Source organism: Ixodes scapularis, unplaced genomic scaffold (assembly GCF_016920785.2).
Source record: "Ixodes scapularis isolate PalLabHiFi unplaced genomic scaffold, ASM1692078v2 ptg000005l_1___fragment_1__unscaffolded, whole genome shotgun sequence".
NCBI classification, from domain to species: domain Eukaryota; kingdom Metazoa; phylum Arthropoda; class Arachnida; order Ixodida; family Ixodidae; genus Ixodes; species Ixodes scapularis.
In genome coordinates, this window is record NW_024609885.1 from 2387458 (window position 1) to 2405594 (window position 18137).

The following is an 18137-nucleotide window of genomic DNA, read 5'->3' on the forward strand; positions in this document are numbered from 1 at the left end:
GCTCGCACGACGACGAGCAGGGCTACCTCTCCCGCGAACAGATAGTGACCCGCATATTCGTTTGTTTCTACTGCGGGGTGCAAGTATTTTCGATCCTCGACTGCGAAGAAGACGATCCGTGGCTGCTACACGCCCGCAGGTCCCCCAATTGCGTGTTTCTACGAGTGAACAAGACCTATTACTACGTGCACGATGCAGTCGAAAAGTTTTACAGGAGCGAGATGTACTGGGCGTCTCACTTTCCCGAGATCGACGATCTCGTCAAGGAGCCAAAGTTCCGCAACAGGACTATGAGTACTCTGTACACGGCCAACCTGACGCATCCCTTGAACGTATCGGCGATGGTGAGTGCCATTCGGAGCAGCAAGGCGACTCCGTTGGGCAGTCACACTCTGTTTGAGCCAGTGAACGCCCTTCCTTCGTTCGATCACAAGGCTATCGGTAGGTGGGGTAACTTTGTGATAGATAGCGCGATCTGTGATACGCACTATTCCGCAATAAAGTCACGAGACGAATCAACTAAGAGGTGCATCGTATGCATGAAGGCTCCGGCTAACATTGCCTACTTGCCGTGCGGACACTGCGTGTCGTGTTTCGACTGCACCATATTATTCAAACATTGCAAGGCCCGTAGACTCAAAATCGACTTTATTTCTAGAGTCTACTTTGCTTAAGAACATGTCTTTCTACTGGAGACTGTTCGACCACGACCCGACTGTGGCCAAGGTGATGTCCGACTTTAAAACTTTTGCGACGTGGCCTTTGCGCAACAGTACCCTCACACCCAAGGACTTTGCCATGGCAGGACTCGCCTACGATCCGGAGAAGCGGATTCTCAGCTGCTCGATGTGCCAGCAAAAGACTCAACTCTCTACTATCGTGGCCTCGGACGAAACACTTCCCCAAGGACTGCACGAATCCGACTGTGACGCACCGCTACGCACGCTGAGTCCAGACGTCTCGGCGGTGGTGACCGAACGAGCGCTTGCCTTTAGGCCCGAGTTTCAGACTTACACTGCGAGGTTCGCCTCCTTCGACGCTCGGCCGAAAGAAGAAGACGTCTTTGACGTGGATTACATGGCATCTGCGGGATTTTATTACCTGACCGATCGGACCGTGGAATGCTTTTGTTGCGGACTTCGGTTGCTTTCGTGGGAAGCCGACTACGACGACCCAGTCGAGGAACACGCCAAGTACAACCCTCGCTGCCCCTATCTTCGATTGTGCGCGAGCGTAACCTACATCATGGAGGTGTCCGACGTGTATAGAAATAGCGATTTATTTTGGTTGCTAGAATATACCAAGGACATTGAGTTTGTCTCAAACAAATACAGCCTACACTTTATAACAGCATTGGCCACTTCCAAGTTTGATCTTTCCTGTCCGAACAAGCTAAAGTCCTTTCTCGAAAACAGCGATTCTTTTTCGGCGCTGAGCGTAGGACGTCCGTATCCCACGCGCATCGACAAGACGAGCATCTCCATGAAGCGGTCCGATCCGTCCACGACGATTTGCGTCGTCTGCATGAACTGTCCGGTGTGTATAGTTACTTTGCCCTGTGCCCACGCCGCCTTATGTTTAAATTGTCTATTTCCAATGATTTACAATTCGAGAGAGCAATCTGTGTGTTGCCTTTGTAAATCTGCAGTGAGTGGAATGTATCGAATTCATTAAATAAACTATTTGTACTGGCACTAGTGTAGTGTGCATGCAAAAGAACGATTCGTGACTCAAAAATATAAGCACGCGAAATATTTATTTTCAAGCATAACTCAGTCGTCTTCTTCGCCCATTGAGTCCTCTCCTTCGTCGTAGTTGAAGGTGTTTAGGACGATCGGACCCAGCATTCTGTCGTCGTCCGATTCGAGATATTCGTCGGCGTCACTGTCGTAGTCGTCACTGTAGCCGTCGTCACCGTCACCGTCGTCACTGTCGAGGTCTTGGTACTCGATGTCACCCACAACACCGTCCACACCTTCGATAACGTCTAGGTCGGTTGGCGCAATGTTTCTTAGTGACGGAGACACTGTGCTAGAAATACACAAAGTGTATTCACCAAGGTAGACGTCCTTGTTGGGGACGTCTCTAGCGGTGAGTAGTCAGTCTTCGATGCACGTTGAGAAATTGGTGAAGCGTTTCTCGGCGTATAAATCCGAGTCCGGTCATGCAGAGGCTCCGTATGCCAACGTCGATGATCCTCTTTTCTGCGAGATACATCAAGGCTTCGTCGTCTAGGTCTAGGCACGATCAATCTGCAAGTGAGTCAAATTAGGTAGACCGTCCGCTAAGCACTTTACAGAGTCGTTGGTCAAGCCGGGTGCGTGACGTAGGAGCAAAGTCTTGATGTTCGGGTAGAAACGAACCAAATCACTGACGTGGCGGTCTCGCAGCATTGGATAGTGCACCAACTCCAAGAATGTGATGTGCGTAGGAAAGCTTCTTAATATTGAAATTTCGGTTTACGCACAGTGAATTTGCCCTTCCACGTTGTCCCAAGCGTAGCCCTCTTCTTCGTGGTATATACTAAGCACCACTGTTTTCCAATCCACCGCGCTTGACACTCTGGACTGAGCGAACACTTGTACGCAGGTGTCGGCCAGCGGGAGAGATGGGGACCTGTCTAGTCGAGCCATTGTCGCTTTGGGTTATAGGGTAGTAGTCGTGTCGTGTCGTGATGTCGGGGGAGAGGGTAGGGTTAGCTTTGCTGTAAGCGTAGTACGTGCGAGTACATATATATATATATACCCTCACTCGCTATCTGAAAACGGAGATAACGTTTCGCTACAAAAAACAAAATCGTACATTTCCTGACTCAACTGATTCGAAGCGCAAAAGACAAAGTGCGTCACGTTATCTTTAGAGGCGAAGAGTTCCGTCGTTATCACCAAGATAGCGTATATAGATTCGTTGTTCTGCAATATCACTCGAAGGACAGCTCGACTGGCGTTTCTTATTCCAGTCAGACACAAACTCTTGAGTCGACGCAAAGGAGCCAGATGAATCCATCCCTCGTTCCTGATACGGCCACCGTTGTTGCTGATTTGAAGATGTTCGAGAGATTGAGCGTAGGTCGCCAAGTATTGTAGAGCAGAGTTTGACAATAGGGGGGCGTTCCTCAGGAGTATGGTCTTGAGGTGCGTATACGTACAAACAATGTACAACAATTGTGCGTCCTCCAAGGTCGGATAGTCGACAAGGTCCAAAACGGTCAGAGCGTTCGCGGACACATGAGAAAGTTTACAAATTTCGGAGAACAGGACGACCCTCTCTCGTTCAAACTCTTCCTCATTTGAGTTTTCCGAATAAACGTTGGCCACTACTCTGCTCCAGTCGAAGGTTCGCGATTGATCAAACTTGGTGGCCTCGCGAATCACTTTGGACACGCTGGATGCTACTCCGGTCATGTTCTACGTTTGTCGACGCGCTTCGGCAGGCGCGCGTATATATACGTACGTTTTGTGTATGTAGAAAAATAAAGCCTCTCGAATGATTGTTTGTTTATTTCAAAAAAGACACGTACTAGACGTTGCGCAAAGCTCGCATAATGTGATCGCTTTCGGTGTAGTATCTCTTGTACTTGTAGCGCCTGATCTCGTCACTGACGTCGTCGTCACCGTCGTCACCGTCTTCAGCGTCGTCGTCGCTATCCACGTTGCGCTCAGCGTAGTCGTCGTCCGAATTTCCGTGAAACTTGGGCTCATTATTATTATTATTATTATTTGTCTCGTACACCGTCCGTCTGGTACGCAGAGTCGATTTGTAGCGGCCTCCGCCGGTCGAATGGAAGAAGCTATCCGTGGACGGACCCAGCGGTCTCTTTTCCGAGTCGTCCACGATCCTGTAGTTGGGGCGATTGGAAACGCGATACTTGAATTCCTTTCGCACGTTGTCGCGCGCGTTTGGACGAAACTTTGCACCAGACTCTCGGTGCACGATGTTGTCGGAATAATACGTGTCGTGCGTGGGCAATTTTGTAAAGTCGCCGTTTATTGTCCTATACAACTCGCCTAGCTCGACCATCTCGTAGGCCACGACTATGGTTTCCAGAAAGGACGGCGGTGGGTCGCGAATCACGTCGATCCACTGCCCCACCTTGATCGAGCGGCTGGTGACCACGTCGTGAAACTTGCTAGATATCTTGTCAATGTTTACGTCCACCAAGACTCCCGAAACGTAGGGCGAATGATTATCTCCGGTGGTCCTACCGACTTTGGTTTCCAACAGGGCTGCGCCGTCGCTTCTCGCTTTAAACACGGGATAGAACGAGTTAGATCGAATAGCCTTGGCCGTTTCGGCGTACTCCCTTCCGCACATGACGTCGCCCTTCTTGTTACGCACGGGCACTATCGAGTACATGTCATTCAACACGTGAACTGGAAATTGATTGACGAAAATTGGGGCGCTGCGCTTAAAGACCTGAAAGTCTCTGATCACGTCGTTGGCAAGCTTTATGAGACGGTTCTTGTCCGACCGCAACCCCTCGTGAGCGCTCGTGAGAAACCTGAGCAGGCTCGGCGGGAGTTGGTCGAAAGAATAATCCACGCGCACTTGATACATTTTTTTATTACACGGGATACATGTACTTGGAGTCGCTGCTGGCGTTTCTGGACATTGTTCGCCTACCGACACTGACGCTGCGACCGAGTCGGCCTCGGTTGATGGAAATGCTACGGCTCCTCCTGTTGCCGACGCTGCGACTCCTCTTCCTTCCTCTTCTTCGACCCGAGGAGAGAACGCTCCTACTCCTACTCCTCCGCCGCGCGACGCTTCCGCTCCTGCTCCTCCGCCGCGCGACGCTTCCGCTCCTGCTCCTAGTCCTCCGCCGCGCGACGCTCTTGCTACGACTCCTCCTCGTTCTTTGACTCGATGGTCGAATCTTGTCGAGGATCGCGTGAGTTATCAGCGCGTGCCTGGCTCGATTGATCGGACATGACGCCGGCAGTCGGTGTTTGCGAGCAAAGGCCTGAATTAGTTTCCCCAATAAAAGTTTCAGGTAGGTTTGACTCTGTCCTCGTTTAACCCGCAGGGAGCCGAGAATGCGCCTTTGATCTTCCTTGGTGAAATGTTCGAGGCGATACGGCTTTCTCGTATCGAGTCTACGACCGTTCCTGTTGCATCTCGAACACTTTGTTCTGGCGGTTCGTTTCGAGAAACCGCACTTGGAACATTTGACCATTTTTATTTACTCGTTAAAAGCCATGCCTCTCAACAGAGCCTCGACATTTTCTGGAACGCGCGTCGGAAGACGCTCTTTGTTCTTGAGTTTGTTCACGTAAGAAGAGACCTTGACGGCGATGGCGTTTTCGCGAAACGTTGTCGAAAGCGGGTGCTTGGTGACAGAGTTGTGGGTGACGACTCCCTTTTCAAAGTGTTCGCGGACGTCGCGGGGTATCTTTCTAAACTTGTAGCGTTTGGCCAGAACGTTTGTCGGGTACTGCGATATGTCGTACTGACGCTGCTTACAGTATTGTACGATCGCCTTTCTCAGAAGAAGGTTATTTAGCTGAGTCTTCAATTTCGGATTAGGAGTAAAGGACTTTTCAATTTCCAATCGCATGTCTGTCGGTAGACTACTAATGTCCGGGACTTTTGTCAGGGAATAAAATCCCTCACCCGTCTTCTTTGTCCGGCGGGCGCCGGTCCGTCGACGCTTATTCTTCATTCTCTCGAAACGAACGAACGTGGATATGTTTTCAAACAGAGCGTCTCATAGGGCTCTCGTAGGTTTTTTTTGCTCGTCGTCCATGATCATTCGGATGGCCGTTTGAATCCGCAAGTATCGCAACACGTCGCCCGTGTACAGGTGTTGATATGGTTTATAAACGACGGCAGTGTGTTCCCAAATGTCTTCACCAATCACAAAGTCCTCGATGAATTTCCTCAATATTTTTTTCTGCGAGTCCGATTCCATCATTTTTATAATTGTAGTATCGAGGGCCCTCCCTCGTAATCCATCACCGCATCACACAACGCTCGAGCGTTCAAGTCGCGATCTCTGGACAGTTCCTCGGCCAGGCTCGGTTCTCGTCCATACTTTTCTTTAAATTCGACTCGCCACTGCCGCTTGCAGATTTGCTTCTCCACGATGTCGACCCGTTCGTAGCACTCGACGTCGATTTTGTTGTCTTTCAACACGACGTTCATGACCCTGTAGTCGTCTCGGCGCAGCACAAAATTTATAAACTCGATCACGTTGCGAAAGGCAACGTCCACCCTGGTCATGCGCTTAACTGCCACGAGCGCCTTGTAGAGGAATTCGCGTTGGCGCAACGCGCCGAGTTCCTCAAAGGCGCGTTCGAGTTTGTAGGCAAAACCCTGATCTACCGTGTAATGGTTTAAGGTCTCGATCGTCATAGGGCCCAAGATTTCTCTAAACTGTCGCCTGATGGCTTCCACCTTGTCCGCGTTACTTTCGGCCAGTTCAAAATTGTATTGCGGAACGTGAAACGGCGTCACGCCGGAATACCTGGGGGTTTCTATAGCGCTCGATGCCGGTGACTCCATCATTCCGTATTCTTCGTTTGTAAACAACATTGCGCGGTCAGAGGCGTCGTCCAATTCCGAGTCCCTTTTCTTTCTAGCTGCGGGATGGGTAGGCGACGAAACGGGTGGTGGAGACGCAGACGACGACGAGGCGCTATAACTATCGAGTACCAGATACTCCGCGTCTTCGTCATCAGAGAATATGGGTGGTGGTGGTGGTGTTTGAGCTGCCCTCGCGGGTGGCGCTTGGGGTGGTGGTGGTGGTTTTTGAGCTGCCCTCGCGGGTGGCGCTTTTGCCGGCGGTGGCGGTGGCGGTGGCGGTGGCGGTGGTGGTGGTGTTTGAGCTGCCCTCACGGGTGGTGCTCGGTGGGGTGGCGGTGGTGTTTAAAAATAATTTGGCATAAATAAGTGCTTTTTAGAGGCCTAGAGCTCTCTAAGAAGCCTCTATGAGGCCTAGAGGCCTTCTCTGCAAACCACTTCTCAAATCGCTCTAATGACACACCAAAGATGACAATGTCGCACTTAAAGTGTACCTTGTAAACGGAACCTTTTCGCCCAACTGGGAGTCCATGGCATTCATTTCGTCCTTCTATGGCATTGAACATGTGACATGACACCTGCGATTCTCATTACATTTTTTACGTAACGGATTTCTTTTAATCCGTTACTTTTTTATTGAAGACCCCCCCCCCCCCCACTTTTTTTTTTCTAAAGGAAGGGTTGTTTTTATTTTGGTAAAGTCGAGCTCAGTGACACTCTCACGCGCAAAGCGAGGCTTGGCACCCTTCAGTTCCGCAAAACCATTTTTGTTTTCAACACCAAGCCCCTAAATTTATATTTGTTTAGACCCTAACAACAATGTAAAAAAAAAAGAAATAAAAAACATTTTTACACAAAAAAAGGGGGGGGGGGAGTGGGGTCAAGTTATATCCGCTTTTTTTAGACCCTTTGTTTTTTTCTTTGCTATCGAAGGCGGGAAGAGGACACCAAGTGGGTGTATGCCTCTTTGAAAAGCTCGAGGCGGTAAGTGCACAGACAAGAATTAACAATGTCCTTCTCGGTTTTGAGTGACTACGACCATTTTCATTATGTTACAACACCAGACAATGCTCCGTATACCCTAAAATTCACTAAAAAGAGATGTGATATTTATTATTATTTATTTACATTGTACCTACATCGCCCTGTGGGCATTATTGTAGGGGGGTTTTAGAAAACATTATAACAAGTGGAAAAAGAAAACGTCATTATCATCAATGGACACAACATCTTCCGGGAGATCGTTCCACTCTCTCGCGGTTTTGACAAAAAATGAATTCGCAAAACTGTCAGTCCTGTAAGTGGGAACAGCAACCTTTTTAGAATTATCACAACGGGTAGAAACGTAGGATGGCTCCATAAGATAAGTGGCTTTATCAATTCCTGTTTTGTTGTGAAAGACACGGTGGAAAAATTTTAGTCTTATTTTTTTTCGTCTACATTCGAGTGTTTCCCATCCCAGCATGTCCTTCATATCTGTAACACTAGCATAAGGGTCATAGTTGTTCAGTACAAAACGCGCGGCCTGATTTTGAATTTTTTCTAGTTTATTGATAAGGAAGTCGTGATAAGGGTCCCACACAACGCACGCGTAATCAAGGATCGTTCTTACCAAAGAAAAATAAAGTGTTTCTTTGACGTTTCGCGACGCGGATCTAAAATTTCGACGGATAAAATAAAACATTTTACTAGCCTTTCCGATTGTACGTTCTATATGGCTGTTCCATTTTAGGGAATCCGCAAATAGCACTCCTAGGTAAACATACTCAAACACAGTACATAAAACAGTCCCGTTGATTAGGTAGCTATAAGAATCGTGCAGCTTACTTCTCGAGAAACGAATATGTTTGCATTTACTTAAATTTAGGCTCATTTTCCATTGATTGCACCAAGAAGATAAAATATTTATGTCGGTTTGTAACATGGCCAGGTCGTCTGACGTGTTTATTTCCCTGTACAATACGCAGTCGTCGGCGAACAGTTTAATATGAGACTGTATGTTTTCGGTGATATCATTTATGTATATGAGAAAAAGTAAAGGCCCTAAGACACTCCCTTGTGGCACTCCCGACGTAACCCGAGTTGATGTGGATATAGTACCGTTTAAAACAACCCGCTGCTCACGACCTTCTAAATAATTTTGTATCCAATTCAGGACGTTGGGATCTATGTTTAGCAAAGCCAATTTATACAATAATAACTGATGGGGGACCGTGTCAAATGCCTTTCGAAAGTCTAAGAACACGCAGTTGACATATTTCCTGCTGTCTAGTGATCTGGATATATGATGATAAAATTCTACCAGCTGTGTGTTGCAAGAGTAGCCGCTTCGAAAACCATGCTGTGAGGGGGAAAAAAAGTGTAATGAATCCAGGAACGAGTAAAGGTTACTGTAAATAATGTGTTCAAACAACTTACATGAGATCGATGTCAATGAAATAGGGCGATAATTTTCAACACTGGCTTTAGAACCCGATTTAAAAACTGGTGTAACGTTTGCCATCTTCCAATCCATTGGAACCATCCCCGTCTTTAACGTTTCACTAAATATAACAAAAAGATAACGCGCTATGGATTCACTGCACTTAAGAAAAATAACAGGGGAAATGCCATCAGGTCCGACAGCCTTGGTTGCATCAATTCCGCGCAGCAACTTCACTATACCATTCATGTCAATTGTAATGCTGGGCATTACGCTTTGCTGCGTTCGGCAAGCCACTGGAGATAGCAGATGCGGAGAGTCTTCCGAAAATACCGACTTAAAATACGAGTTAAAGCATTCAACCTTCGCGTTATCAGACACCACAGTATTACCATCAACTTTCAACGCAGGAATAGAAGTGTCTTCCTTTCTGTTCGCGTTGACGAACTTCCAGAATTCTTTAGGGTTTCTTTTTAGATTTTCGTTAAACTTGTCAAAGAACACTTTTTTGCTTAATTTTATTTGCAATTTGAGAAGCCTGTTAATCTCTTTGTACTTCTGCTCAGTTTGGACTGACCAACTTTTGGTCAGCGTTTTGTAAGCACGTCTCGCTTTACCTATAAGTCTGCGAATTTCTACATTAAACCAAGGCTTATTTTTTTTACGCTTCCTCATTTGTTTCGATGGAATATACACCTCCGCAAGCTCTAATATTTTATTTCTAAAAGCGTGCCATATAGTTTCGACGTCACTATTTTCGGACAGACGACTAAATGTATAAAAATAGGATTCAAGCTCTGCATCGATCGCTTCGTAATTACCTTTGTCGTACAAAAATACTTTCCGTGGACACTCCGCTTGCTTTCGCGTTCCGGGCTCCGAGAGCTTAGCAACAACCGCGCAGTGATCACTTATGCCGGGAAGTAGAGTGACCTCGGATACAACGCCAGGAAAATTGCATAAAATTAAATCCAAGACAGAATTTTCTCGCGTCGGTTTTTTAACATATTGTTCAAATCCAAATACACTGATTATGTCAGCAAACATCGAGTAAGCGCGGGGTCCATCTGTATCAAGAACTTCATCAGACCAGTTGAACCCTGGTAGATTAAAGTCTCCTCCCAAGAATACACTATCTGGAATTGTCGTCAACAAGTCACCCAATTTGTCTATCGAGTACGCATCACTATCTGGGGGGCGATAAAATGTACCAAAAACTAAAGTGGTCCCCTTAGGTAAAACTACTCGACACCATACAGACTCAGTGTCGTTTTCGGAAAAAACTAGTTCACTACTACTCCAGTCTGATTAAATTAGCAAACAGACACCACCTCCGTGTCCATTTCTATCTTTGCGGTATACGGAAAAACCAGGGGGAAAAACTTCGCAATTAGAAACCGAGTCATGCAGCCATGTCTCCGTTCCCATAATAACTTTGGGTCTGATTGTCTCGACTAGAGATAAGAAATCGTCCACTTTATTTTTTATGCTACGGAAGTTCACAAGTAATACCGAGACATCTACATCTGATAAAGCGGCATTTTGACAGATATCTCTCGCACGGCGTCAATCCTGCTGAATCGGTGGAGCCTTTTTACGAACGAGTATAGGCATGCTCTGTTCGAAATCCCAGGCGTACGTGTCTCCGTTGATAACGAGCTTGTCGTAGGTAAGATATACTTTGTTGTTCTTATCTTGTCGTTTTTCTTTGGAATAGTCCCATAGCTTGCGCCTTTTCTCTCTGACAAGTGCACTGAAATCCTCGGAAACGCTGTAAGCAGAGTTTTTGAATTTAAAGGCGTTGCGCATGATGTTGTCACGTTCTTTCCAATTTTGAAAGCTTGCTATAATCGGCCGACAGCTACGTTCCTTGAAAGTACCTAGACGGTGGGCCCTTTGTATTGAGGTGACATCAATATCTAGATTACCTTTACAGATGCGTCTAACAAGAGTTTCTGACTCCTCCCATGACTCTCGCACTGTGTCATCAGGTATGCCAAAAAACACCAAGTTTGTCCTGCGGCTCCGATTTTCAAGGTCGTCTAGTCTTGCTTCCAGCTTTCATCTATTTACTTCAACATCTGAGATCCGTTGTTCAAATTGCTCGTTTTTTGCATTTAAATTCTCTATTTTATTGTGAATCTCCGTTTGTTTGCTTTCAATAACATTTAACTTCGAGAGGACACTTCTTTGACCGTTTTGCAGTTCAGTGAACATAGATTGTATGAGTTCCATTTGTTCCTTAGTTGCAGGACCAGGATTAGTTTCTACGTCGCCACTTAACAACAGCAACAAGAGCACAAATAACACTTTTTTCCTGTAATATAATTTGCGTCTATTACCCACTATGGCATGAAAGTGCTTATTCCTAGTGCTCGCAATCAAGAATAGTTGGTTGGGTGGAGCTGGCAGGAAACCACCAACAGATCGGAAAGGGCCAGATGGCAAATCACTAACCTGCATCAAGAAAGGTTTTCGTGAGCACATGGCCTCGTTCCTGCCAGCTCCGAAACCCAGGGATTCCGTGACACGCGTCGGCTTATATGCTGACTCGAACAGTCCACTCGGTTGACTGGAGGGTGGGACGGGTGGAACCCTGAAGAACTCCGAAGAACTTGGAATCGTCTGACGGGAAGGCTGATAGGTCGTTGACGTCGCATGCAGCTGACGCTGCGCTGACGTTGGACTCAGGAAACTGATGCCAGCGGTGACGAGGCAGAACGGAACAATCGCCTGCATCAAGAAAGGTTTTCGTGAGCACATGGCCTCGTTCCTGCCAGCTCCGAAACCCAGGGATTCCGTGACACGCGTCGGCTTATATGCTGACTCGAACAGTCCACTCGGTTGACTGGAGGGTGGGACGGGTGGAACCCTGAAGAACTCCGAAGAACTTGGAATCGTCTGACGGGAAGGCTGATAGGTCGTTGACGTCGCATGCAGCTGACGCTGCGCTGACGTTGGACTCAGGAAACTGATGCCAGCGGTGACGAGGCAGAACGGAACAATCGCCTGCATCAAGAAAGGTTTTCGTGAGCACATGGCCTCGTTCCTGCCAGCTCCGAAACCCAGGGATTCCGTGACACGCGTCGGCTTATATGCTGACTCGAACAGTCCACTCGGTTGACTGGAGGGTGGGACGGGTGGAACCCTGAAGAACTCCGAAGAACTTGGAATCGTCTGACGGGAAGGCTGATAGGTCGTTGACGTCGCATGCAGCTGACGCTGCGCTGACGTTGGACTCAGGAAACTGATGCCAGCGGTGACGAGGCAGAACGGAACAATCGCCTGCATCAAGAAAGGTTTTCGTGAGCACATGGCCTCGTTCCTGCCAGCTCCGAAACCGAAAGTGCTATTGCCACAAGCATCCTCGTTCGTTGCTGCACACTTATCTTCTCGAAAACAGGATGTATTTTTTCTTCTGTTTCTTTCACCTTACCCTGTTTTAAAAGCTACTTAATTTTTTGTAGTCCAACTTCTAGAGTTGGCCCACTTCATTTGTGAATTCCAGCCAGGTTATCTGCATCTCAGTCACCCCTTTTGTGAGTCAGCTTTTTGTGAGCACTTTCCAAAATGGTAATAGTCTTCCTTTCTTCTTCTTCCCGTTTTTCCCCCAGCAGGACGCATCTTATCTCAAGCAGATATTCTTACAAATAAAACATAATGGTGGCTGACGTAGACTTGATATTCTGGGCTTGGGGAGAGAGTGAAACTCAAGAGTGGGGCCATAGCGCGGCTTACTTCGTTCTATGCCCTTCGCTGCCCGTGGCATCAGCGGACGTCTATCTGGAGAACACCGGAGTAAAATGCAGTCGATTCGTGCTCCGTGCGTTTTTAAACGGCACCAAAAAAGGTACACACGACAAAGGTGCGTTTACATTTCCTTGTTTTAACCGACGTTCTAATTAATTGTTGTTATGAATTTCCTTTTTTTCGATTACTATATTCATTTACTGGAAACTTTTATTTATTCACCAACGTCTCAACCGAGGCTCGACCTGTTCAGAACCAAAGGAAGGAGAATATCGAGCCAAACCTTATTTACTATTTAATTATCACCTTACTGTTACAACGATGTTTTGCTATTGCCTGGCAATATATGCCGGTATAGTAAGATGGGCACAAATCAACTCTTATTCTAGTTTTGGCTAGATGTATGATGACTTCTACAGCTTTGCGATTTTGAGAATCGAGAATTTTAGTCGATCGGTCCGATCACTCCATTAACGATACCCGATACTCCGCAGCCGCCTGTCCGCAAATGGGACAGGTTGCAACAATAAAAACTTGAATAACCCTCTTCCTTTTGTTTCTTAATTGAAGGCAATATTCTTGAAAGTAACGCCACGAAAGTAACGGATTACTTTTTGGGGTAACGGTCACTTACTTTTATGGAAGGGTAATTGTAATTGTAATAAATTACAATTTAGCCTTGAGTAATTGTAACTGTAATTCCTTACTATTTTTCAGTAACGTGCACAAGTCTGGTGACAACCCTCGACGCAGCGAAAACGGAACTCATACGGTTTTGTCGGGGGGAAACGAAACCCATTTTCGGCTGCCCACTTGCTCATTCTGTTGATTGTCAGTTGCAGTTGACGTTCGCAACTATACAGGTTGCAAGAAGAAACTGAAATTTGCACATCATCCACATACAGAGAATAAGACACCGTCGGTGGAATATTTAGAATATTGGTGCTGAAACCCGGGACAAATATTCATTAAAATAACTGGACGATATTACTGCTTAAAGCATGGAAATGGGCTTAATGGGACGATGCCCGTTTCAAGCTCGCACCGTGGCGAGAGAGGTTGGGACAGTCAGGTCAGGGAGGTTGGGACAAAAGGCGAAAACGAATCACCTGACTAGGTCCCCAACCCCCGTTACAGCACTCAGCAGCAGGGCACAGGAAATGAATCAAAAACAGCATAAATAAAAAATAAAACAATATCTGAGAAGATAAAAATATGACACTCAAAAATTTACAATCTATTTTGATGTGAACTATAATAGGAATACACACTAGGCACATTGAAGTATACCGTAAGGTATTTTTTGAAAAGAAACACGGACGCTATTGTCTGGGCTAATTCGAATACACAATAATTTCTGTTAAGAAGATCGGGTATCTGGTAGGATGTTTTTTGTGTACCGTAATTAGTTCTTATTTTAGGTTTTGAAAACTGCTGGTGTCTCAAATTGTAATTTGTTTGCTTAAATAAATATGTTTCGTAAAATATTGCGGGATTCCTGTTTATTTGAGTATGAACTAAAATTGCAACCTTTAGGCAAAAAAGATTGTCTAACGTTAATATTCCATGTTTAATAAAGCTAGGGGAAGTCGATTTAGTCCAAGGTAAATTATCAATTGACCTAACTGCGCGTTTTTCCAATGTAAATAATTGCTTAATATTACTTGCTGTAGTCGTCCCCCAGACCAATAAACAGTAATGCAGCCTCGAGTTCACCTGCTATTTCGCAGTATCGCCGCAGTTCTGGTGGTAGAGCTCTCATGCTCGGCCAGCCCGTAGAGCAGAACTCCAGACGTGACAGGATCCTTCCCGATCTCATCTTTGATCCGTGAGAGCGTGTTGTTGACGCAGGTAACAGATCCACTGTGAGAACTTCATACTCCAGAACGTAATGACACCATGGGTATCCGAAATCTTTGGAATACACTCAACGCAGTTTGCAACCGCGCCGTCGAGGAGGAACTGGCACCGTTACTCGAGTCTTAGTTACAGCTCTTGGACGACCCCGGCAGTAACGTCGAGACGGCCACGAACCTCGTTTTGCGGACGTATTTTTCGCCTACGCCGTCTGCGCGTCACTTCGACTATGAGAGCGTGACGTCCTCGTTCGTGATCGGAGAGTCGGCGCGCATTCAAGTCGTCGTCGACGGTAACATTTTTCTACACCACTGCAAGCACTCGCTGACGGACCACCATCTCAAGACGTTTGCGGACAAGATCGATGCCGCACGAGCGATCGCCGACCGAGAGGAACGAGAGCGAGCGTGGGAAGCCTTGAACCTCGAGCTTATCAAACACTACGTTGGCGAGACCAACGGAGATCTGGTTGGCGATTACGTCGAAGACTATATCGAAGACGACGCGTTTGCTCTTCGAGATTTGGACTGGGACAAGGAGTACGAGGCGAGACCGGGCGAACGCTGCATCCGATACGACGCCTTCTTCACGACGGTGTTTCATTGCATATCTAGGACGGTCAAGAGGGTCGTCAAGGGGCTGTCCCTAAACAGGCGTGTGGAAGTTGACGTGGTGGTGGTGTTTGACGGAATGTCGCCGACGGTAAAGTGGCCCGAGCAGTACAAGCGTCGCAGTAGAGAGCTGGCCAACGTCATCAAAAACTCGTCTGGCGAGGACACCAAGCGAGTTCGGACCATCGAAAATTCGAGACTGCAGTCTGTCCTGAACGGAAGGCTCAAAAACTTGGCACGCTACGGCAAAGACGCCATGGCCACAATCTGCCGATTGACCGCGGCCTCGGACGTGATGCAGCACGTCAGGGAATATGCCACGCTTCTCGAGAACCCACTCTACGCCAAAGAGGTGATTGACGGCTACTCGAACGAGTCGGCTGCAGCGTACCAACTCTCGTCCTTTACGATCCTGCCGCCGTTCTACGTGGGGGAAGGCGACGTCAAGGTCGTGGACTCTTTAATGTGTCCGCCGCCAAACGACGAGCGCTGGGACGTGTCCGTCGTTGTCACCGACGATTCGGACATTCTCCTCGGGGTAGCTGCGGTCGTGGAAAAGATACCCTCGCGAGACGTCTACGTGTATTCGGCCCGCCAGTACAGCGAGAGTAAGAAGCGACAGGACGAACACAGGTTCGAGTTTGGCGGCGTGCAACACGCCGTGTCTCTGCTGGACAAGTCTCTTCCCAGTCGTCAGGCGGGTTACTACCACATCAAGGACGATTTCTTTACTCGCGCTGTACGCGTCAGTAGTTCCGATCTTCACCCGCTGTCGTTTGTGGTGCCAATCTTGCTGTACGGCGGCTACGAGATGCTCCCGTTTATGATAAGCTCATCTAAAAAGGTGGACGGCAAGAAGGTGGACCTGTTTCGCGCAATGATGAACGCCGCAACGAAGGAGACTAGCTTCTTTGACATTTTACTGGCGGCGGTCGATGCCGCGGCACCTATGGAAGGGTCCACTACGCGGAGGCGAGCGGCCGCAATGTCCAAGGACTGGCCCAAGGCGAACGAGCGTCGGCAGAAAGTAGAGGAGATTGTCACGAAATACCTGAAGCTGCTTCAGTACACCGCGCTCTACACCACGCAGCAGGACCGGCTAGCGTGGTACGTAAAGCCCGTAGAGTTTGTGTACGAAGACCGCGTGGTAGAGAGGGACGCGACAACAAACGCTTTCGTCACGCGACCGATCACGACCATGGGGCAGAACAAGGCGTGCCGCGTGAGTCTCGCCGACGCTGCGAGCGTCATAAGGGCCCTAAAGGCCAGCGACGCGTTGGAATCTGCGGTGGACATACGAGCTTACGTTATCGAATCTAGCGGCGAACACCTTGCGGTTTCCAGCGCCATCAAGGCGCTTTCGGCGCTCTACATGATGGGTGCTATGGAGTTTGATGACGACTACGACAATTGGTCGGACGTGGAAGCCCTTGCTGCCGTCTACAAGTGGTACGAGACCCGCTGTCTGTGTCCCTGCATCAAGACGATGGATCTACGACGCGTCTTGTGCATCTTTAGACAGAGCAGCGACTGGTCTCGCACGTTCACCACTAGCCTCATCAGACGGGCCTATAAGAAGAACAAGCGGCGACTGAGCAACCTTCGATTTCCTAGTTTCGACGCCATTTACAACGACATGTTGTGAATAAAAGAACGTTTCTTTGGACACACACACACACAGACGCACACACATAGAGACACAGATGTATAGCAGCGTGCAAGCTAGCGTAAGCGTTTATTTTAGGCAAAGCAGACAAACACAAGCGAAAGCGAGTCACTTCTTGTAATACGACACTTTGTAAATGCCATAGTCGTTGGTGGACGTAATGTTTGACTTTGTAACATCTTTTAATATCTGCAATTTCTGTATAGTGATGTAGTAGAAACAGTCGACGAGCCTCAAGACGACCAGATTGTGTAGACACATCCAATGCTTCTCGCAATAAAGGCGATCTGACACATACTGTCCGTCTTCCTTGGGTTTGATTTTGGCCACGAGCGCCGGTAGAGAGGTGGTCACCTCGTAGGTGCCGTGGTACGTGACTGGAATCACGTCGAAGAAGGATTCTTGTTCTTCCAGGGGATCGAAAGTGTAATCGAGTGGCAAAGTGGTCGTCTTGTCGTTTACATAGCTTTGCAGAACGTGGTGGAGAAAGGGTAGAATTGCATGCACGTTGTGATGCGCCGACGAGTGACGGACGTAGAGGTAGACGTAGTGCTTGGTGCATATCACGTCGTGCACCTTGAGATCGCGCAGCACGTTGATGAAGTTTATGCAGTCCACCACCACTCGGTTGGCGTCCTTGTCCCTGTATGAAAAGACGAGTAGATAGTGGGACGACGAGCTGTCTTTCTGACAACACTCTGCTCCCTCTACGACCGATGGGACGTTGTTTTGAATAAAGAAATTTGCGATAGCGATCCAGATTTTATAGGGTATCGATACCGAAAGGTCCAGTTCGCAATGGAGATAGTCTCGCAGGGTCCTCATTTTTTGTTGCGAAAAGATATCGACGAACGTGACCTGTTTCAACATTTTACTCCCTCGATCGTTCAAATCAGTCACCGAACCTTTTTGTTAATGTATATGGGGGCGTTGGCGGTTTTTTATTTCAAATGCATATGGGCACGTTGCTGTCGTCGTCCTTGCTGTGAGGCGCGGACGTGGATGGATTGGAGAGTAGCGGCGCCATCATCGTGGAGACGTCTTCCATGGTTTTACGGAGCTTGTCTCGCATCGAGTTGGACAACAGGTCGTCGCTGTCGCATATCAGTCTGTTGAGAAACTTTGTTTCGACCGGAACGATGACTTCCACGTCGTCGGCCACGGACCACCTACAACGGGCTAGGAAGAGGCGCAAGGCCGTCGCCGAAACAAACTGCCCCCTAAACAGGTTGTAGCAATTAGACACGGAGGCAAAAGCCTCGAGTAGTTCCTTCTCGAGAAATTTCTTGTTGATGACGCTAATCTCGGT

The 18137-nt window shown here is 47.8% G+C and overlaps 1 protein-coding gene across 1 annotated transcript; it reads left to right on the plus strand.

Annotated features, from left to right (window-relative positions):
• The first annotated feature begins 600 nt into the window (after nucleotides 1-600).
• Nucleotides 601-10890, plus strand: LOC120847442 (putative inhibitor of apoptosis). Its single transcript, XM_040219198.3, has 2 exons — nucleotides 601-1262; nucleotides 10881-10890. The coding sequence occupies exons 1-2, from the start codon at nucleotides 679-681 to the stop codon at nucleotides 10888-10890; spliced, it is 594 nt and encodes a 197-aa protein (XP_040075132.2). The 5' UTR covers nucleotides 601-678.
• Nucleotides 10891-18137: the final 7247 nt, after the last annotated feature.

Excerpts from the sequence above, each read along its gene's own strand:
- LOC120847442 (XM_040219198.3), top strand. The coding sequence starts at position 679 with ATGTCTTTCTACTGGAGACTGTTCGACCACGACCCGACTGTGGCCAAG.